The sequence below is a fragment of the Musa acuminata genome, chromosome BXJ2-7, assembly GCF_036884655.1.
Source record: "Musa acuminata AAA Group cultivar baxijiao chromosome BXJ2-7, Cavendish_Baxijiao_AAA, whole genome shotgun sequence".
Lineage (NCBI taxonomy): Eukaryota > Viridiplantae > Streptophyta > Magnoliopsida > Zingiberales > Musaceae > Musa > Musa acuminata.
The window spans coordinates 22,374,575-22,394,651 of record NC_088344.1 but is presented as its reverse complement, the minus strand read 5'-3'; the positions used below and the strand labels follow the sequence as shown (position 1 = coordinate 22,394,651).

The following is a 20,077-nucleotide window of genomic DNA, read 5'->3' as shown; positions in this document are numbered from 1 at the left end:
TGTTCTCGCTCATTATTGAAATCACATTTCTGGAGAGAATGCATTTCCTACTATGATATGTGTGTTTAATCTTTTGCATATCAGTTAGAATATTTTTGGGCATTGTCAATTGCTTCAAACCATGGAATTTTTTTATCGATTCAGTGATTAAAGGTTTGGTTTTCGATAGTATCGATTCAGTGATTAAAGGTTTTTAACGATGGATTGACTTGCAGCAGCTTTGTTATTTGTTTCTGTTGTTGTTGTGGACTTCACTCGGAAACAAAAAAGTTGGAACATGTTTCCAAAAGATGATTGATCAAATTTGCTGCCTTGCCTCTGAAACCAGTCGTCCAAACCAGCAAAGTCTGAGGTTGAGAGAACCTGTTGATATCATATGATCACTCTTTCTCTTTGAACTTGACGAAACAACATTGATACCATTTCTTATAGATGCCATCATATTAAGGAAACAACAAACAAAACATGAGATGAAAATTGAACTTTGTTATGGCCATCATATTATTTACAAGAACATAAAATTTTCTTTCCCTACCATTGTTATGATATACATGAACAAACATCATTTTCCGTATAAGCTTTCATACAAGCAAGCTACGGATCCAACCACCAGGTCATAGTCGAATCAATAGGGGTGTCATCGGACTTCATGAGTGCTTCAATCCTTTGCAGGAAGTCGTCATTATCATCTATGATCTCCGTCTGCTCACACTCAACAATGTCGATCGATGATGACGACGAAGCCGCTGCGACCGTGGTTGAATCAGTGTTGGTGCCAAACATCACCGAGGCTGGAATCGTGTCATCGGACATCAAGGAGGCATGGATCTGTTCCAGGCTCGCGAAGAAGTCATCGTCGGTGCTGTACATCTGCTCACACGCAACCAAGTCTGTCGACGACGATGAGGAGGAAACATCTGCGACCGTGGTCGAATCAATCCGAGTGTCATCGGGCATCGAGAGAAGATCGACAAGGCCTGGCGGTGAGGCCTTCGGGATGGTAGTCGTGGCTGTGTCGGTGTCATCCGACATCAGCAAGGCTTCAACCTCTCTGGCGAAGAACGCATCGTCGGTGCAGTTCTGCTCACCGCCAAGATCGACCGACGACGAAGACGAAGCCAAGAATGCTTCCAGTTCTTCCGTAGTTATCGGGAGCTCACCTCCACCAACGTCCGTAGATGATGGAGAGGCGGCTGCGACTCCGGCTTCGTTCGGTGCAACGGAGTCGACCGAGGAAAGATGACTCTCCGGGGGTGTCATAGCAGGAGCCAACGAGGAATGTTGCACCGCCGCGGTTGGATGTGGCGAGACGTCGGACTGCAATGCTCTGCTGGGATGTGCAACCAACTCCCAGCATGGCTTCTTTGAGAGAGTCGATGCTTTTGCCGAGAGAGTAGAAGATTCGTCTCTATTTCTCTTTAGCCCAACGAAGCTGTCGCCGGTGACCGTGTCTGTCGCGGCCTCCGAGGTGGTCTCAACCGTTTTGATGGTGGTGCCGCCGGAGTAGGCACAATGCGAGCTTCTCTTGACGTGACAGAGAACTCGTCTCTCGAAGCCGCCGGACGAACACATTTCGAACTCGTACATCGTCCACCCGGAGTTCTTCCGCCGACCATCGTTGAAAGAAAGGCAGCTCTTTCGCCCGACCACCATCTCGCGCCCGCCGACCATGGACTTAACGGTTTCTTGCTTTTTGTACAGAGTCCAAGAACCGCTGCCGGCCTTTCGATCGACGCGCGAGCCGCCGCTGTTCTTGGGCTTGCGCTCCGCAAAGAAATAGCCCTCCTGGCGATCGCTGCCTAGAAGATTCCACGGCTCGGTGCCGTAGACGTCCGCGAAGGCGACAGCGCGGCCAGGGAGGGGTGCGCCGGCGACGCAGTTGGCGAGGTAGTCAACCAAGAGTTCCTCCGCCGTGGGAAGGAACCTGTAGCCGCTCGGTACGAGGTCGATGGGCTCCATGGATGGACGACCAAAGACGGTTTCTTGACTAGGAGAGGAGAGGAAATCAACGAGGAGGAGAATGGAGCAGAGGAGAGGCGAGGGCGAGAAGACGGAGTGAGAGTGGGAGAGGCGTGCGATATATGTATATATATATATATATGTAGGCAACGGGCGCGCAGAGTGATTCTTGAATCGAATCCACGTAAGCGTGTTTCCTGTTCTGGATTCCGAATCCCCAAATTAATTATATTTATAAGATTTTAGCGTCGTATTATATATTTAATTTGAAATTAACTTCCGCACATGCTCATTTTCTTTGTGTCTCCAAATCCACCGAGCCCTTCGCCCAGTTCGATCTGTCTCTGCTCGGGAACGGAGATGAGCATTTTGTCCGAAACACCTCATTTTTCAGCGTAATGCATGGATTTTAGGGCTGATTTTGAGTTTTCTTCGATCGATTTCAGGTTGGTTCGATGATCGCGAAGACGGAGGAGGTATGTGAGCTGCTTCCTCCTGTATTGCCTTGTGGTTTGAGGGTGGGAGCTGACGGAACCAATCAGAGGGACGAGGAGGGTGATCATTTGCCCCTGTATGCCAACGAGGTCCGTCGCATGTTGATTTCCTTTCCATTCTTGCCACATTGTCGCTTTGGGCTTTACTCATAGTTTGTCATTTAGGTTCGTATTTGGTGTAGCAACATATGAGTAGCAAAAATGATAAGTAGAAGTAATCAGATCCTATGAACTAGCAGACTGGATTGAAGCAGAATGATCTTTGACAATGGTTACTTGACATCCATGGAGCATCTTATCAACGTTCTCGGTTGGGACTCCCACCGCCGAGTATCAACCACAGTGAAACAAAATTTTGGACAAGTTTCTCTACAATAAAAGATAAGATGCTGAAACACAGTGACAAGCTTGAAATTTTGATTACAGCCTTTTAGCATACACCTCAAGGGTTTTTAAAAGCAGCAAATACTTCAAGACTGAGTAGAGTTATCAGCAGAAAACATAGGATGGATGGACCACAGCAACACTCACCAATAAGATAGCAGCAGCATAGGACAACAATCTACTGAGAGGATAAAGTAGCACAAAACAATAGCAAGTGATCTCCATTTCACAAATCAAATAAATGTAGCTGATTCATTTTGTGATCTCATCTTGTTTATGCGGATCTATTGATGAATCTTATCTTCTTTCATTTTAATTTGCCTTGTTTAAGAACCTATTCTGGGAAATGATTGTCCTTTTCAAGACCAGTGGGTGTATTTTCCCTTTTTCTCCCTGATAACAAAAAAAAAAAAAAGCGGGAAAACTTTTTACTTTTTAATTTCTTGAGAGGATTGAGTTTTTCTTCCAAAGTATACTCCTTAGGTGAATTGGTATTTTTTTATTTCCTGTTAAACAAGTATGAGAATTTAATTACCTCCACGCTATATTAAACTTTTTGATTGAGGATAATAATTTTCACTCAAATGTTTAACAAATTCTTGCTGAAGGGTTTTGGCAATAAAAACTTTTGTTGGTAAGATCAATTTTGGTGATGGCAAGATCGGTGATGGAAAATATATATATTTTTTTTGCTATATCTTAACAAATAATCAGAAAATAATATTTATTTTTTTCCCCAAATCTCTGAAGTCATCTGGTAATATTTTGCAAGCATATGAATACCATATACCATGACATAAACATTAAGGAGTCCACTATTCTGAGCATGTGAAAAATAACAGCAATTGGTGTTTAGCTAATATTCATAGTAATGAAAACTTGCAAAGAATGCAAGAAGCTCTAGAAATGAGTTTACCTTAGCAGCAACAACATTAAAATAAAGGTGAAGGTGATTTGAAGTTTGTTTTACAACTTCATTTCATGGAAACTCTCCAAATACGTTTCACAAATCCTAGTTCGTCTTCCACATAAAAGCTCAATATAAGAAAAGAGCAAATAGGATACATGCTAAGATATAGAACAATATGTAGAATGGATGATCCAATCATGGATCACAGTATCATGTTGATCGGTGGTATTGGCCCATGAACAGTCCGGTATAGTCGATATCGATGTACCATATGTCTGAAGTACATCCCAATTTTTTTTTTTAAAGCCAAAAGATGATTGGAATTCACAAAAGATAATTTTTAAGTATTTAATCTTAATTAATGATAACATATTATATTTAAATAAGAATATAGTGTATATGAGGCATGAAAGAATAGGAATAACAGGTTCTAAGGACGAGAAAGTGAATTTATCTTTTTATTACCACCAATTTGACCCTAAGTATCCCTAATTTAGTTCTAAATGTAAGAGAAAGAACCTAGTTGAGACTAAACATAAGAGAATGACCGTAATCACGTTTAATCTTTGTACAAAATGATGATATAACATAGAAAAAAGGTAAATGCTATCTCAAATTAGAGTGAAATTCCATCATATCCTGAGTTTGCATCCCTCCTTTATTTAAATCAATATCTTGATTACTACTAATCACCGATCATGAACTTTCACAAAGAAAAATGTGAGAAAGAGTAAGAAAGCGAATGAGAGTAATACTGAGTTAAAAGGGGGACACATGAGGATTTAAAGTTCCAAAAGAGGCCTCAATGGTTAATTTGAGTATTCGGGTTCCACTTGAGCCGATTTGGATTGGTATCGATCAAATTTCGATCGATACAACATGAGTTTCGAAGGTACCGAGCAACATATTATCCATACTTGTCTGACACCTCGCCTGATTCTTACGTACCATCTGAAACGAGCTTATCACTTTCCATTCAGTGGGCAGACCAGTATGTACAGCTCGTTTCATATTATTTTGGATGGTATGCCATACAATGCATCAAATCATGATTGCATATACTGTTTAATTTTCACTTTTCCATTTAATCTTTGTTCATCAAGTATCATATACCTCTACTGCTGTATACTTTAATCACACAAAAAACAAAGAAAGACTCCAATTTTTCCTTTTGCTCTGACAAACACAGAAACAGAAGGAAGGGGTGATTCAGAAGGTTTTTTGGGAGGTGGAGCAGCATATTGAAGTGGTGGAGCATAAAAAATTGAACTTTAAGAGCATAAAAAATTGAAGCCATGAACACTCTAAGCATCCTTCCAAAAAGCCACTGCTCCTGGGTGGTGGAGCAGCATATTGAGGTGGTGCCATTACAGGAAGCCCATGGTAGTATCCTACATCAACAAAAACATGATTTCCACAAATTACATTGATTTGTGCTGAACTATATGTGTTGGAGTTACAAATTTGATAAAACTCCGTGATTTGGAGTTACAAAATACAGCATTTAAGTTTGATAAAACTTATTCCTGCAACTGCACAACGGTTTGATATCGATCTGACATCGAACTATATAAATTAGTATCAATTAGTATATATTTAATTTTTATTACATTTTCCGTGGTATTAGATGGTATAGACCAGTGTGCCATCTAATATATTGGTTCCGTAGTGGTTCGATTGATTGCTGAAATCGGAACTGTGTTGACTTTTAAAATCTTAAAGTGTCAAATTGCACAAATTTGTGTCCGTAATCGTTCATTCAGGTGGAGAGCATGCATGCATGAGGCCCCTTTTTCTATTAAGATCAGAGGCTTCCTTGATCATTTGGTGAAGGGTTGATTTAGTGGTTAGTGTCTGATCGATTTGTACAGTGATTAGCTTCTTGAGACTAGAAAGAATCTTTATGTGTCACCCCCTTTATTTTCTTTGTCGATATTGTTGGTTGACTCCTTTTGAACTCTTCCATGGCCTAAGCCTCATAATGAAGGCAAGAACATGGTGATGGAAGGATAGGTAAGAAGCATTGATCATATTACATGATGTAGAACTGCATCCGAAATGATCCGCTTGACTATTGATGGGCCAAGATACGCCTGATATTGAGTATTTTGTTAACCATAAATATAGATCTCACTCTTAAATTCTATCACAATTTGGAAAGTGTAGCTAAAATTGTATCTATGTGAAATTTGAAGCATCAGGGACTTTTGTTTTTAATTTTGGGTGAATAGTAGTCTTTGATTTGTATTTGTGAATGGAAATAATTTGTATTTTATAATTAGATCGGGGTTGCTTTGACAATTTCTTATAAGTAGAGTTGATCTTTTTACATGGTAAATTATATATCCTTGCAAAAGCTTGAAGAAGCTATATCGTAAAGGATGGAGTTTTAGTGTTCAGTCTAGTGAACGAGATTGATTTCACAAAGACCATAGGAAGCATGTGCCTGTTTAAAATCGTGCGATACACTAGAGATGCTTGTTTTGAAAATCTATAAATATGATGGATCACAGACATGGTTAAAAATCTAGTGAGCTTCAGAGACAATCTTCCAACACTCTTGATGCCTGGAAAACAAACTTGTATGGATCTGTATAACTCTTTGCCTCACCCTCAAAGATATACATTACCTTTAACATGGAAAGCTTATTTTGAACCTGCTTCAAAAATCTATTTGAGACTGTTTCATGTGTCTATTATCAGTTCTTCTACTTGTGTACCCGTTGGTAGATCTCATGCACTCCTAATCTAGTTTTGGTTCCTGTAGGTAATACCATTTCTGATGTACTCTAAAAGAACTCTGATAACATTCAATGGTCCAATTCCAAGTTGCATATCTGGATGCATAAGAGTAACTGGAATGTAGATCCTTTTCATCAATTTATATTTCATTGGATTCATAATAATAGTTGGAGCATCTTTGCAAGAGCATCGTCTATCATCATTCAATTTTAAATTTTGGTATCCAATGAAAAATAGAGACATAATTTCATTTATGTTATATCTATGAAAAAAAATATGAAGTTGGTATCTTAATTTTTTCAGCTACAGTGAGGCATAAACTCGTCAAATGTTTGTGAACAATTGGTACAATGAGCAAGAAAAACCATAATGCCTGGAATTAGTGGCCCAAAAGTGATAAATATAATTGCTAGAATCTGCTATCTATTTCCCTCATTTGATGTTCATGTTATGTGTGCATGTGTCCACACAGGAGAAAAAACAACTTTTCCTAAATGATACTCTATTGCACACTTAAGTTTGGAAAAACACTTAAGTCTCTTAAGAGTTAAAAGTAAAAACAAAAAAGACTTGGTCTTCTGCTCCCCATTTCTGCCAAATTGTTGAATTGAAAAGATGGCCTTTTTTTGTGTTCTTGTTATTAATTATCATTTTTTCTTATTTATATCATTGAGACTGTTCCGTCAATCATTTTTTTCAGTTTTACTTAGCATATGGCCTTTGTTATAAGTAGTATATAAGTTTTAAGATTGTATCTTTATCTGCTTCCTAGGTTCTGATTTATGTTTATAAGAGTTTCCTTCTAAGAATCTGTCTTGATGCTATTGGTTATTGTGCCTCATAGTACATTCTGAGTCAATATGTTTCTTTATCTTCGAAAACTTAACTGGATGATGATAATCTAATCTTTTGCAGGAAGATTTTGAAGAATATGCTGCAAAAGCTAAAACTTTACTTGAAAATACTACTAACGGGAACAAATTGATCCTCTATGGGCTTTGCAAAAAAGCAAATGTTGGACCAGTGAAAACTAGTATGTGCCCCTTAATATATTCTTATTTGTGATTTTCATTCTGTGCCAAACAAAATTATAACACTTTTTTCTTTTGTCTCTTTGTAGGCTGACCTGGTATATTCGATATGAGGGACAGAGCCAAGTGGGATGCTTGGAAGGTTGTTGAAGGTTTACAAAATCCACTTGACAAATCTTATATATATATATATATATATATAACTTGTTGGACAAAATTTATTTCTTATTTAATATTAGTAAAATTGACAGGGAAGGAAGTCAAAGGAGGTGGCTATGAGTGACTACATCACAAAGGTTAAATAGCTGCTCAAGGCAGCTGCACATCTTGCTCTTTGTAGTACCATGTAAGCTGTTACCTTCTATCTTCAACTCGAATCATCCAGTGGATGTTTTTGTTATGGATTTCATCTCCTTTTGTGTCTTAACAATTGACAGTATCTGAAATCTAATGTAGTGTCTTATTATTTCATTAGTGTTTCATTCGAATTAAGATGCATGCGGATGTCGAGTTTTTAGGTCAGGAATGCTAAGTGTGGGCATGTTGAATAAGCATTACCTGCAACCCATATATTTAGTGAAGCTTTATTGATTCCCAGTAAGACTATAAATTGTCTGTTAGGTTTTGTTCATTTTTCTCTTCGGTACTACAGGCTAGAGATCTTTTATCTTTGTTCAGTTTCTTCCCCTTCAAACCTAGGCAATCTGTGATAAAATTTTATAAGAAATTTAATAGTAATGAGTGTATATAACCTTGAAACTTAGCTGATCTTTGAAAAGGAGGCTTTTTATAGTTGTCTTCCTATAGTATGATTATTTAGTCTAACAGTCCTAGTAGAAAAATCCTGTCAATTTTATCCGATATTCTGCTATGACTTTTGGGATTCTTTCTACATCCAAATTTGTATAGAATGTGTTTTGTGAAAGGCATGGATAGTTGTAATGCAGACATTGATCGAGTGTTTTATCTTTCAGTATGCCATCCGACATTTATTTGCTTATGGTCTCTTAAAAATCTGTGTCAAGCATAGTATTGGTTTTGATCACGTTGGCCTCAGAACTGTGATAATTTTCTCTAATACACTCGATTGCTCAAAAGGAACTTTGCTTTACGGAGTTAATTAGGCAAGACATTCTTTTTTAGAAGAAAATGGTCAGATTCCAACAAACAAGATTTTCTTTTTCCTTTTTCCATTAGATTCTCGTTTGCTACCTCCAAATAATGTAGCTTACAATTCTGTTTTCCTATTTGCAACTCAAGCCTTTTGCCTTCCTTTTCTTCCATATCAACTACAGGAATGCAATGAATTTTGGGTTCTCAAATTTGTAATTTCATCAACTCTCTATTGAACTCAAGTTTGAATTCGTGGCATACTCTCTGAATGAGGTGGATTATTTTGTGTGTAACATACATAGAGACTCCAGTAAATGTCAGTTCTTGGATCATGGCATGATTCTGTTCAACTCAAGCTTGAAATGACATGCATAACTGATCTTGGAAGAACAGCAAACAAACATAATTTCTGATGGTAACTGGGGTGAGTAGTATATGGTAGAAAAATTTTCAATGAAACTATTCTGATGACGGCAGCAAAATTTTGATGAAGTCATTAAGTCATTGCAATTGGATACTTGGTTTTTTCTTCATTTATAACCTTTGCCAATGCCTGTGTTTTTTTGCTGCAACTTCAAGCATTATGATTTTGTTGCTGCTGCATGGTTGACTGCAGTAGGAATTTGTCTCATACACATGTTGAAAGCATCAAGAACAATTTTAGTCAAACTGTGTTCTTACCTTTCTTTTTTTGTTATAATCCAAACTCTATTTTTCAAGTATCTTGCCTTCTTGATCACCCATCTCGATACTGATGAGCTTAAACTCTGCAATAAGAATAATTTGGCTTGGCTAAGTTTAAATGTTTGAGGAGAGGGAAAAACTCAAAATATCTTTCTTTTTCTTCTATTTTGCTTTATTTCTACGTCTATAGTGCCACATGATAACGGAGATGACTTTTTGTTCTTCCTATTTGATACTTCTGTCCCTGAATTCTTTCTACATCTCTAGTGCAGCATGATTGCTTTAATAGAGCTTGGTTTCCTCGCAATGCTCATATAGATACTTGCCTGTTGACAACTTCAACTAGAAATGCTTGTTTGGTAGGTTGTACCTAAATGCTTCGAATTTTTTATTGTATTAACCTTGTTTGTGCTGAAATTTAGATGGATGAATTTATTGACTTTCTAAACAGTAATAAAAACACAGATATACCTGGAGATATATATATATATATATATATTCAAGTGCTTAATGATCCATTTTAACTGACCTTTTGCTTTTAAACATGTCAGGGTGTCCTCGATATCGAAGTAAAGATCATGCTGGACTAGGATCCTAAAAGAAAGCAGGGCACCATGACTCCTTTGCCAGATCATGTTACAATTCATGCCCCAAAGGAGGAAGAGGAGTTACACTCCAGAAGAATTTGAATGCTATAACCTTTGCAAAAGGAATTAGGATTACATTTCTTCTTCATAAGCTTTCGGCATGTAACAAGTCAAAATTCTTCTGAATTAGGAAAACCGACGTGGTTACTCCCACAAATTTTTACTGTTTTGTAGACTTGATATTAGTTATTTGAATTCGTATGTAACTTCCAAAGCTGGAATAGTAGACTCAGATTGGTTATTTAAATACATTCAAAATTCTGAATATGTAATTTAGATGTAATTTGACAATTTTTTCGAGTCGTAAGATGAATGGTATGTTCTTCTATCTCAATTGTCTTGTATTTCTTAACGGTGGCTTATCAGGACTAGTTGTTGATACTATGATATTCATCTAATGAATTTAACATGATGCATAAGTTGTTCTCGCTCACTATTGAAATCACATTTCTGGAGAGAATGCATTTCCTACTATGATATGTGTGTTTAATCTTTTCCATGTCAGTTAGAATTTTTTTGGGCATTGTCAATTGCTTCAAACCATGGAATTTTTTTATCGATTCAGTGATTAAAGGTTTGGTTTTCGATAGTATCGATTCAGTGATTAAAGGTTTTTAACGATGGATTGACTTGCAGCAGCTTTGTTATTTGTTTCTGTTGTTGTTGTGGACTTCACTCGGAAACAAAAAAGTTGGAACATGTTTCCAAAAGATGATTGATCAAATTTGCTGCCTTGCCTTCGATACCAGTCGTCCAAACCAGCAAAGTCTGAGGTTGAGAGAACCTGTTGATATCATATGATCACTCTTTCTCTTCGAACTGGACGAAACAACTTTGATACCATTTCTTATAGATGCCATCATATTAAGGAAACAACAAACAAAACATGAGATGAAAATTGAACTTTGTTATGGCCAATATTTACAAGAACATAAAATTTTCTTTCCCTTCCATTGTTATGATATACATGAACAAACATCATTTTCCGTATAAGCTTTCATACAAGCAAGCTACAGATCCAACCACCAGGTCATAGTCGAATCAATAGGGGTGTCATCGGACTTCACAAGGGCTTCAATCCATTGCAGGAAGTCGTCATTATCATCTATGTTCTCCGTCTGCTCACACCCAACAATGTCGGTGCTGTACATCTGCTCACACGCAACCAAGTCTATCGACGACGATGAGGAGGAAACCTCTGCGACCGTGGTCGAATCAAACCGAGTGTCATCGGGCAACGAGAGAAGATCGACAAGGCCCGGCGGTGAGGCCTTCGGGATGGTAGTCGTGGCTGTGTCGGTGTCATCCGACATCAGGAAGGCTTCAACCTCTCTGGCGAAGAACGCATCGTCGGTGCAGTTCTGCTCACCGCCAAGATCGACCGACGACGAAGACGAAGCCCAGAATGCTTCCAGTTCTTCCGTAGTTATCGGGAGCTCACCTCCACCAACGTCCGTTGATGATGGAGAGGCGGCTGCGACTCCGGCTTCGTTCGGTGCAACGGAGTCGACCGACGAAAGATGAGTCTCCGGGGGTGTCACAGCAGGAGCCAACGAGGGATGTTGCACCACCGCGGTTGGATGTGGTGAGACGTCGGACTGCAATGCTCTGCTGGGATGTGCAACCAACTCCCAGCATGGCTTCTTTGAGAGAGTCGATGCTTTTGCCGAGAGAGTAGAAGATTCGTCTCTATTTCTCTTTAGCCCAACGAAGCTGTCGCCGGTGACCGTGTCTGTCGCGGCCTCCGTTAAGGTGGTCTCAACCGTTTTGATGGTGGTGCCGCCGGAGTAGGCACAATGCGAGCTTCTCTTGACTTGACAGAGAACTTGTCTCTCGAAGCCGCCGGACGAACACATCTCGAACTCGTACATCGTCCACCCGGAGTTCTTCCGCCGACCATCGTTGAAAGAAAGGCAGCTCTTTCGCCCGACCACCATCTCGCGCCCGCCGACCATGGACTTAACGGTTTCTTGCTTTTTGTACAGAGTCCAAGAACCGCTGCCGGCCTTTCGATCGACGCGCGAGCCGCCGCTGTTCTTGGGCTTGCGCTCCGCAAAGAAATAGCCCTCCTGCCGATCGTTGCCGAGAAGATTCCACGGCTCGGTGACGTAGACGTCCGCGAAGGCGACAGCGCGGCCAGGGAGGGGTGCGCCGGCGACCCAGTTGGCGAGGTAGTCAACCAAGAGTTCCTCCGCCGTGGGAAGGAACCTGTAGCCGCTCGGTACGAGGTCGATGGGCTCCATTGATGGACGACTAAAGATGGTTTCTTGACTAGGAGAGGAGAGGAAATCAACGAGGAGGAGAATGGAGCAGAGGAGAGGCGAGAGGCGCAGGGGCGAGAAGACGGAGTGAGAGTGGGAGACCGTGCGATATATATATGTATGCAACGGGCGCGCAGAGTGATTCTTGAAGCGTGTTTCCTGTTCTGGATTCCGAATCCCCAAATTAATTATATTAATAAGATTTTAGTGTCGTATTATATATTTAATTTGAAATTAACTTCCGCACGTGCTCATCTTCTTTGTGTCTCCAAATCCACCGAGCCCTTCGCCCCGTTCGATCTGTCTCTGCTCGGGAACGGAGGTGAGCATTTTGTCCGAAACACCTCATTTTTCAGCGTAATGCATGGATTTTAGGGCTGATTTTGAGTTTTCTTCGATCGATTTCAGGTTGGTTCGATGATCGCGAAGACGGAGGAGGTGTGTGCGCTGCTTCCTCCAGTATTGCCTTGTGGTTTGAGGGTGGGAGCTGACGGAACCAATCAGAGGGACGAGGAGGGTGATCATTTGCCCCTGTATGCCAACGAGGTCCGTCGCATGTTGATTTCGATCTGGAACGCATTGATCCATCGAAAATCCAAATGCATATTGTTTTGAATCCGAGGCCTATAATGACGTGCGCGTACATAATAATCTCTCGGTCCTTCGCGACCCGGCGACGCAACCGGGAATCCAAAGACGCGGAGGAGGAGGAATAGAGAGCGCGATGGGTCTGCAGGTGATGAGAACAACATCGCCACTTGATTTCTGATCCTCTTTTCCTGTTGTTGTGTTCTATTTTGCTAATTTTTCCCTTTTTTTTGGGGATGTGGTGACCTAATCTTAGAGCTCTGACTGTGCGTGTATGTTAGTCATAATGATCTTATTTTGCCTAGAACATCTGCAGTTCTTTGGCTGGTTATTCTTCGATTTGAACCTTTCAAGCTGTTGTATGGAGCCATATGCTGACATTCATGTAGTTTCATGGATCTGGAGAGCATGAATGCATGAGGCCCCTTTCTCAGTTAAGATCAGAGGCTTCCTTGATCATTTGGTGAAGGGTTGATTTAGTAGTTAGTGTCTGATCGATTTGTACAGTGATTAGCTTCTTGAGACTAGAAAGAATCTTTATGTCACCCCCTTTATTTTCTTTGTCGATATTGTTGGTTGAGTCCTTTTGAACTCTTCCATGGCCTAAGCCTCATAATGAAGGCAAGAACATGGCGATGGAAGGATAGGTAAGATGCATTGATCATATTACATGATGCAGAAGTGCGTCAGAAATGATCCGTTTGTCTTTTGATGGGCCAAGAGACGTCTGATATTGAGTATTTTGTTGACCATAACTATAGATCTCACTCTTAAATTCTATCACAATTTGGAAAGTGTAGCTAAAATTGTAGCTATGTGAAATTTGAAGCATCAGAGACTTTTGTTTTTAATTTTGGATGAATAGTAGTCTTTGATTTGTATTTGTGAATGGAAATGATTTGTATTTTATAATTAGATCGGGGTTGCTTTGACAATTTCTTATAAGTAGAGTTGATCATTTTAGATGGTAAATTATATATCCTTGCAAAAGCTTGAAGAAGCCATATCATAAAGGATGGAGTTTTAGTGTTCAGTCTAGCGAACGAGATTGATTTCACAAAGACCATAGGAAGCATGCGCCTGTTTAAAATCGTGCGATACACTAGAGATGCATGTTTTGAAAATCTATACATATGATGGATCAAAGACATGGTTAAAAATCTAGTGAGCTTCAGAGACAATCTTCCAACACTCTTGATGCCTGGAAAACAAACTTGTATGGATCTGTATAACTCTTTGCCTCACCCTCAAGGATATACATTACCTTTAACATGGAGAGCTTATTTTGAACCTACTTCAAAAATCTATTTGAGACTGTTTCATGTGTCTATTATCAGTTCTTCTATTTGTGTACTTGTTGATAGATCTCATGCACTCCTAATCTAGTTTTGGTTCCTGTAGGTAATACCATTTCTGATGTACTCTAAAAGAACTCTGATAACATTCAATGGTCCAATTCCAAGTTGCATATCTGTATGCATAAGAGTAACTGGAATGTAGATCCTTTTCATCAATTTATATTTCATTGGATTCATAATAATAGTTGGAGAATCTTTGCAAGAGCATCGTCCATCATCATTCAATTTTAAATTTTGGTATCTAATGAAAAATAGAGACAATTTCATTTATGTTATATCTATGAAAAAAATATGAAGTTGGTATCTTAATTTTTTCAGATACAGCGAGGCTTAAACTCTTCAAATGTTTTTGAATAATTGCTACAATGAGCAAGAAAAACCATAACGCCTGAAATTAGTGGCCCTAAAGTAATAAATATAATTGCTAGAATCTGCTATCAATTTTCCCCGGTTGATGTTCTTGTTATGTGTGCATGTGTGCACACATAAGAAGAAACAACTTTTCCTAAATCATACTCTATTGCACACTTATTTTTGGACGCGAAAGAAAAAACATTTCTCAGAAGAGGAAAAGAAAACAAATAAAAGAAGTCTTGGTCTTCTGCTCCCCATTTCTTTCAAATAGTTGAATTGAAAAGATGGGCTTATTTTTGTGTTATTGTTATTAATTATCATTTCTTCTTATTTATGTCATTGAGGCTGTTCGGTCATTCATTTTTTTTTCATTTTTACTTAGCATATGACCTTTGTTATATGTAGTCCATAAGTATTAAGATTGTTTCTTTATCTGTTTCCTAGTTTCTGATTTATTTTTATAAGTGTTTGCTTCTAAGAATCTGTCTTGATAGTATTGGTTATTGTGCCACATAGTACATTTCGAGTCAATATATTTCTTTTATCTGCGAAAACTTAACTAGATGATGATATCTAATCTTTTGCAGGTAGATTTTGAAGAATATGCTGCAAAAGCTAAAACGTTACCTGTAAATACTACTAAGAAGAGCAAATTGTTCCTGTATGGGCTTTACTACCAAGCGACTGTCGGACCAGTGAATACTAGAATGTGCTCCTTAATATATTCTGATTCGTTATTTTCAATCTTTGCCAAACAAAATTTTGACACTTTTATCTTTTGTTTCTTTGCAGGTTGACCTGGTATATTCAATATGAGGGATAGAGCCAAATGAGAAGCTTGGAAGGCTGTTGAAGGTTTACAAAATCCACTTGACAAATCTTATATATATAAATATAAATAAATATATATAACTTGTTGGACAAAATTTATTTCTTATTTAATATTAGTAAAATTGACAGGGGAGGAAGCCAAAGGAGGAGGCTATGAGTGACTACCTCACCAAGGTTAAACAGCTGCTCGAGGCAGCTGCTACTGCTGCTTATGCTACTTTGTCACGCCTTGCTCAATGTAGTACCATGTAAGCTGTTACCTTCTATCTTGAACTTGAATCTTCTAGTGGATGTGTTAGTTATGGATTTCATCTCCTTTGTGTCTAACAATTGACACTATCTGAAATCTAATGCAGTATCTTATCATTTCATTAGTGTTTCATTCGAGTTAAGATGCATGCGGATGTCAAGTTTTTAGGTCAGCAAAGCTAAGTGTGGGCATGTTGAATGAGCATTACCTGCAGCCCATATATTTAGTGAAGCTTTATTGATTCCCGGTAAGACTATAAATTGTCTGTTAGGTTCTGTTCATTTTTCTCTTCAGCACTACATGCTAGAGATCTTTTATCTTTGTTCAGTTTCTTCCCCTTAAAACCTAGGCGATCTGTGATAAAATTTTATTGGAAATTTAATAGTGATGAGTGTATATTACCTTGAAATGAAAAGGAGGCTTTTTATAGTTGTCTTCCTATAGTTTGATTATTTAGTCTAACAGTCGTGGTAGAAAAATCCTGTATATTTTATCCGATCTTTTGCTATGACTTTTGGGCTTCTTTCTACATCCAAATTTGTATAGAATGTGTTTTGTGAAAGGCATGGATAGTTGTAATGCAGACATTGATCGAGTGTTTTATCTTTCGGTATGCCATCTGACATTTATTTGCTTATGGTCTCTTAAAAACCTTTGTCATGCATATATATTATTAAAAAAATGAGAAAAAAAATAATTTTTAAAGGTTAAAATCAAATGCCTTATCATATTCAAATATTTTTTTTAGTTTTAAAAAAATATTTTTTACGAAGTTTAATTAATAAGATTTGTTAGCCCCTTTTTCCATAAAGATGTTTATTTTATTGTAAGATTTCCCTAGAATAATCCTCAATGTTATATATTTTTGCATTGAGCATCTCATTTTTTTTTTTTTTTGCAGTTCAGTTTATTTTTCATAAATGATAAAACTATCATTAAATGATTAATTGATGGAAATTAAATTCTTTTTTATTTGGTTTTTATTTAGTTGAAACCCTTAAATTGTTCATTATTTTAATTTTATACATTACAAAAAGATTAGCATTATTAATATATAATTAAAATTATACATTTTCAAAATAACTAGTTAAAAATTGATTTAAACATTATAAAATAATAAACTAAGATCCATTTATATGATTATATTTTTATTTTTAAATAATATCTTTTATTTAATATGTCAAAGTTTGATGTGTCTTTTTTTAATGTCGTCATCCGATGCTCGACCATTGAGATGGCAATCGAAGCGATCTCCAATCTTCACTCACACAAAGTTTCACGAACCCTAACGTTAAGTATCTCCCTAGATTGTTTCTTATTGTAACACTTTGTGGATTTTATTTTCCTATGTTCTAGTTTGTTGGTGATGGTGTGTTCTTTGCGGAGCTTAGTGACGTCCTCACAAGAACCACTGAGCTGTGGACGGGTACTCCAGTGTTGAGGTCAGCATCGGTGATCATTATTAGAGCCGCCAGGACCCTGAATGTACTTGATATCGATCTCCAATCTATGTTAAGCCTTGGTGGTACACCCGATTTGGACTTCGTATCATAATTGTGTATGGTGAGAAGGGGAGAAGGATATTGGAGTTGACTTCTGTGGTCCAGTAAAGATTCAACTTTTTGGAAAATGGTGTGGAGCTCTACACCGAAGGTCAACAACAGAGGGCTTTGTGCAATTGCTTGGGCTATCTTTCTGGTACAAGCTTCTCGGAGGTGAGCTCATCGTTAGACATTTTGTCTGTGGCAATTTAATTTAGATTTTGTCTATCTTGCTTGAAAAAATTAAGGTTTTTCATTGGAATTGTTTGTCTAAGATGCTTGAAAGAACTTACAAGTGAGTGTGCCACATTCATGCAGTTTTTCATTGGAATCAGTTTAACAATTATGAGGACATTTTGGTTCTTCCTTGCATGGCCTTTGTTTAAATATGGGTTTGAGACTAGATGATTTGTGTGCAATTGGTTGTAAAGTGATTCCTTGCATTAAGTAAGCTTTCCATTCTTATTATGCATTTGTTGGTTGTAATCTTTTGGCCTCTGCTGTTCTAATTTTGGGGTCTTTAGCAACAATGCATAAAATGAAAACTATTCAGTCGATGATAGTGGTCAGACAACCATGGATGGATCCACAAATGACTTGACTACAGTTTCAGTTTGTTCATTAATACCATCTCATATATAGTTGTACACCTTACAATGCTTTAATAGAACTTGGTTTTCTAGCATTGCTCATATAACGACTTGCCTATTGATAACTTCAAACTAGAAATACTTGTCTGTTGTGTCTAAATGCTTCAAATTTTTTACTACAGTAACATTGCTTGTGCTGAAATTTAGATGGATGAATTTATTTACTTCCTAAATAGCAATGAAAACATAGATATCCCTGGAGAAATATATATTCAAGTTCTTAATGATCCCATTTTAACTGACCTATTACTTTTAGAGATTTAAATTTTAGAGTGACGAGAAGAATTTGAATGCTATAACCTTTGTAAAAAAAAAAGAATTGAGATTACATTTCTTCTTGATAAGCCAAAGTTTTTCTAATTTATATGTTTCTACTCGTCGTAGATTGAAGATTGGGAGTCCAATCTTTCCAGAAGTATTATTATTTGTTCCTTATCATTTGTTATTTGTTCTCAGGAGTGTCATTCCTTCTTAACATGGAGGAGAAGGGAGCATAGGAGAGGAGAGCAAAGTGAGAGTGAAGCGCTTATATGTTTGTAATGATAGATACGGCTGTTGGATCGTTTCTTGAACAGAATCCAAATCTAAATCCTGTGTTTCCTAAAGCCCCAAGATTAATTAATTAATTAATTAATTAGGTTTATATGTTTAATTTGATATATATATTTATTTCGAAATCAAGTTTCCCTATTTCTCTCCTGTCTTATTTTTCTCTATCCTTCCATCCATAGTGTCTCCGAGATTCTCTATTCCTAACTCTCAATTGAACTCAAGTTTGAATTCGTGGCATACTCTCTGAATGAGGTGGATTATTTTGTGTGTAACATGCATAGAGACTCCAGTAAATGCCAGTTCTTAGATCATGGCATGATTCTGTTCAACTCAAGCTTGAAATGACATGCATAACTGATCTTGGAAGAACAGCAAACAAAGATAATTTCTGATGGTAACTGGGATAAGTAGTTTATGGTAGAAAATTTTTCAATGAAACTATTCTGATGACGGCAGCAAAATGATTGTTACAGTCAAAATTTTGATGAAGTCATTAAGTCATTGCAATTGGATTCTTGGTTTTTTCTTCATTTATAACGGTTGCCAATGCCTGTGTGTTTTTGCTGCAACTTCAAGCATTATGATTTTGTTGCTGCTGCATGGTTGACTGCAGTAGGAATTTGTCTCATACACATGTTGAAAGCATCAAGAACAATTTTCGTCAAACTGTGTTCTTAACTTTTTTTATTGTTTGAATCCAAACTCTCCTTTTCAAGTATCTTGCCTTCTTGATCACCTCTCTGGATGCTGATGAGCTTAAACTCTGCAATAAGAATAATTTGGCTTGGCTAAGTTTAAATGCTTGAGGAGAGGGAAAAACTCAAAATATCTTTCTTTTTCTTCTATTTTGCTTTATTTCTACATCACTAGTGCCACATGATGAAGGAGATGACTTTTTGTTCTTCCTATTTGATACTTTTGTTCCTGAATTCTTTCTACATCTCTAGTGCGGCATGATTACTTTAATAGAGCTTGGTTTCCTCGCAATGCTCATATAGATACTTGCCTATTGACAACTTCAACTAGAAATGCTTGTCTGGTCGGTTATACCTAAATGCTTCGAATTTTTTATTGTACTAACCTTGTTTGTGCTGAAATTTAGATGGATAAATTTATTGACTTTCTAAACAGTAATAAAAACACAGATATACCTGGAGAAATATATATATATATATTCAAGTGCTTAATGATCCATTTTAACTGACCTTTTGCTTTTAAAAATGTCAGGGCGTCCTCGATATCGAAGTAAAGATCATGCAGGACTAGGATCCTAAAAGAAAGCAGGGCACTATGACTCCTTTGCCAGATCATGTTATAATTCATGCCTCAAAGGAGGAAGAGGAGTTACATTCCAAAAGAATTTGAATGCTACAACCTTTGCAAAAGGAATTAGGATTACATTTCTTCTTCATAAGCTTCCGGCATGTAACAAGACAAAGTTCTTCTGATTTATGCGCTTGAACTAGTCATAGATTAACATGAAGGAAGATTGGGAGTCCTTGGGCCCATATCTTAGTTTGTTCCAATCTTCTCAGGAGTGTTATTTGTTCTTATCATTTGTTTTGAAAACCGACGTGGTTACTCCCACAAATTTTTACTGTTTTGTAGATTTAATATTAATTATTTGAATTCGTATGTAACTTCCAAAGCTGGAATAGTAGACTCAGATTGGTTGTTTAAATTTATTCAAAATTCTGAATATGTAATTTAGATGTAATTTGACAATTT

General features: G+C 37.6%; 1 protein-coding gene, 1 long non-coding RNA gene and 1 pseudogene across 5 annotated transcripts; 2 read left to right on the top strand and 1 right to left on the bottom strand.

Annotated features, from left to right (window-relative positions):
- Positions 1 to 594: 594 nt before the first annotated feature.
- On the bottom strand, positions 595 to 1,959 carry LOC135616368 (NAC domain-containing protein 104-like). The gene is made up of 2 exons (XM_065115555.1): positions 1,723 to 1,959; positions 595 to 870 (listed from the first exon to the last, which is right to left on the bottom strand). The coding sequence occupies exons 1-2, from the start codon at positions 1,957 to 1,959 to the stop codon at positions 595 to 597; spliced, it is 513 nt and encodes a 170-aa protein (XP_064971627.1).
- A 10,679-nt stretch (positions 1,960 to 12,638) lies between these two features.
- Positions 12,639 to 19,875, top strand: LOC135617352 (uncharacterized). Of its 4 annotated transcripts, none has more exons than XR_010488702.1 (7): positions 12,639 to 12,961; positions 15,113 to 15,234; positions 15,318 to 15,380; positions 15,486 to 15,604; positions 15,732 to 15,853; positions 16,963 to 17,321; positions 19,577 to 19,875. It is a non-coding gene; the product is annotated as an uncharacterized LOC135617352 (long non-coding RNA). The 4 variants fall into 4 exon arrangements; XR_010488704.1 differs by adding an exon at positions 18,254 to 18,308 and having other exon boundaries at positions 15,113 to 15,380; XR_010488701.1 differs by having other exon boundaries at positions 15,113 to 15,380.
- On the top strand, positions 17,586 to 17,787 carry LOC135618111 (small nucleolar RNA snoR143; annotated as a pseudogene).
- Positions 19,876 to 20,077: the final 202 nt, after the last annotated feature.

Excerpts from the sequence above, each read along its gene's own strand:
- LOC135616368 (XM_065115555.1), bottom strand. The coding sequence starts at position 1,959 with ATGGAGCCCATCGACCTCGTACCGAGCGGCTACAGGTTCCTTCCCACG. Across the intron at positions 871-1,722 it reads GCTCGCGCGTCGATCGAAAG|ATGTACAGCACCGACGATGA; the intron begins GCCGGCAGCGGT and ends GCGTGTGAGCAG.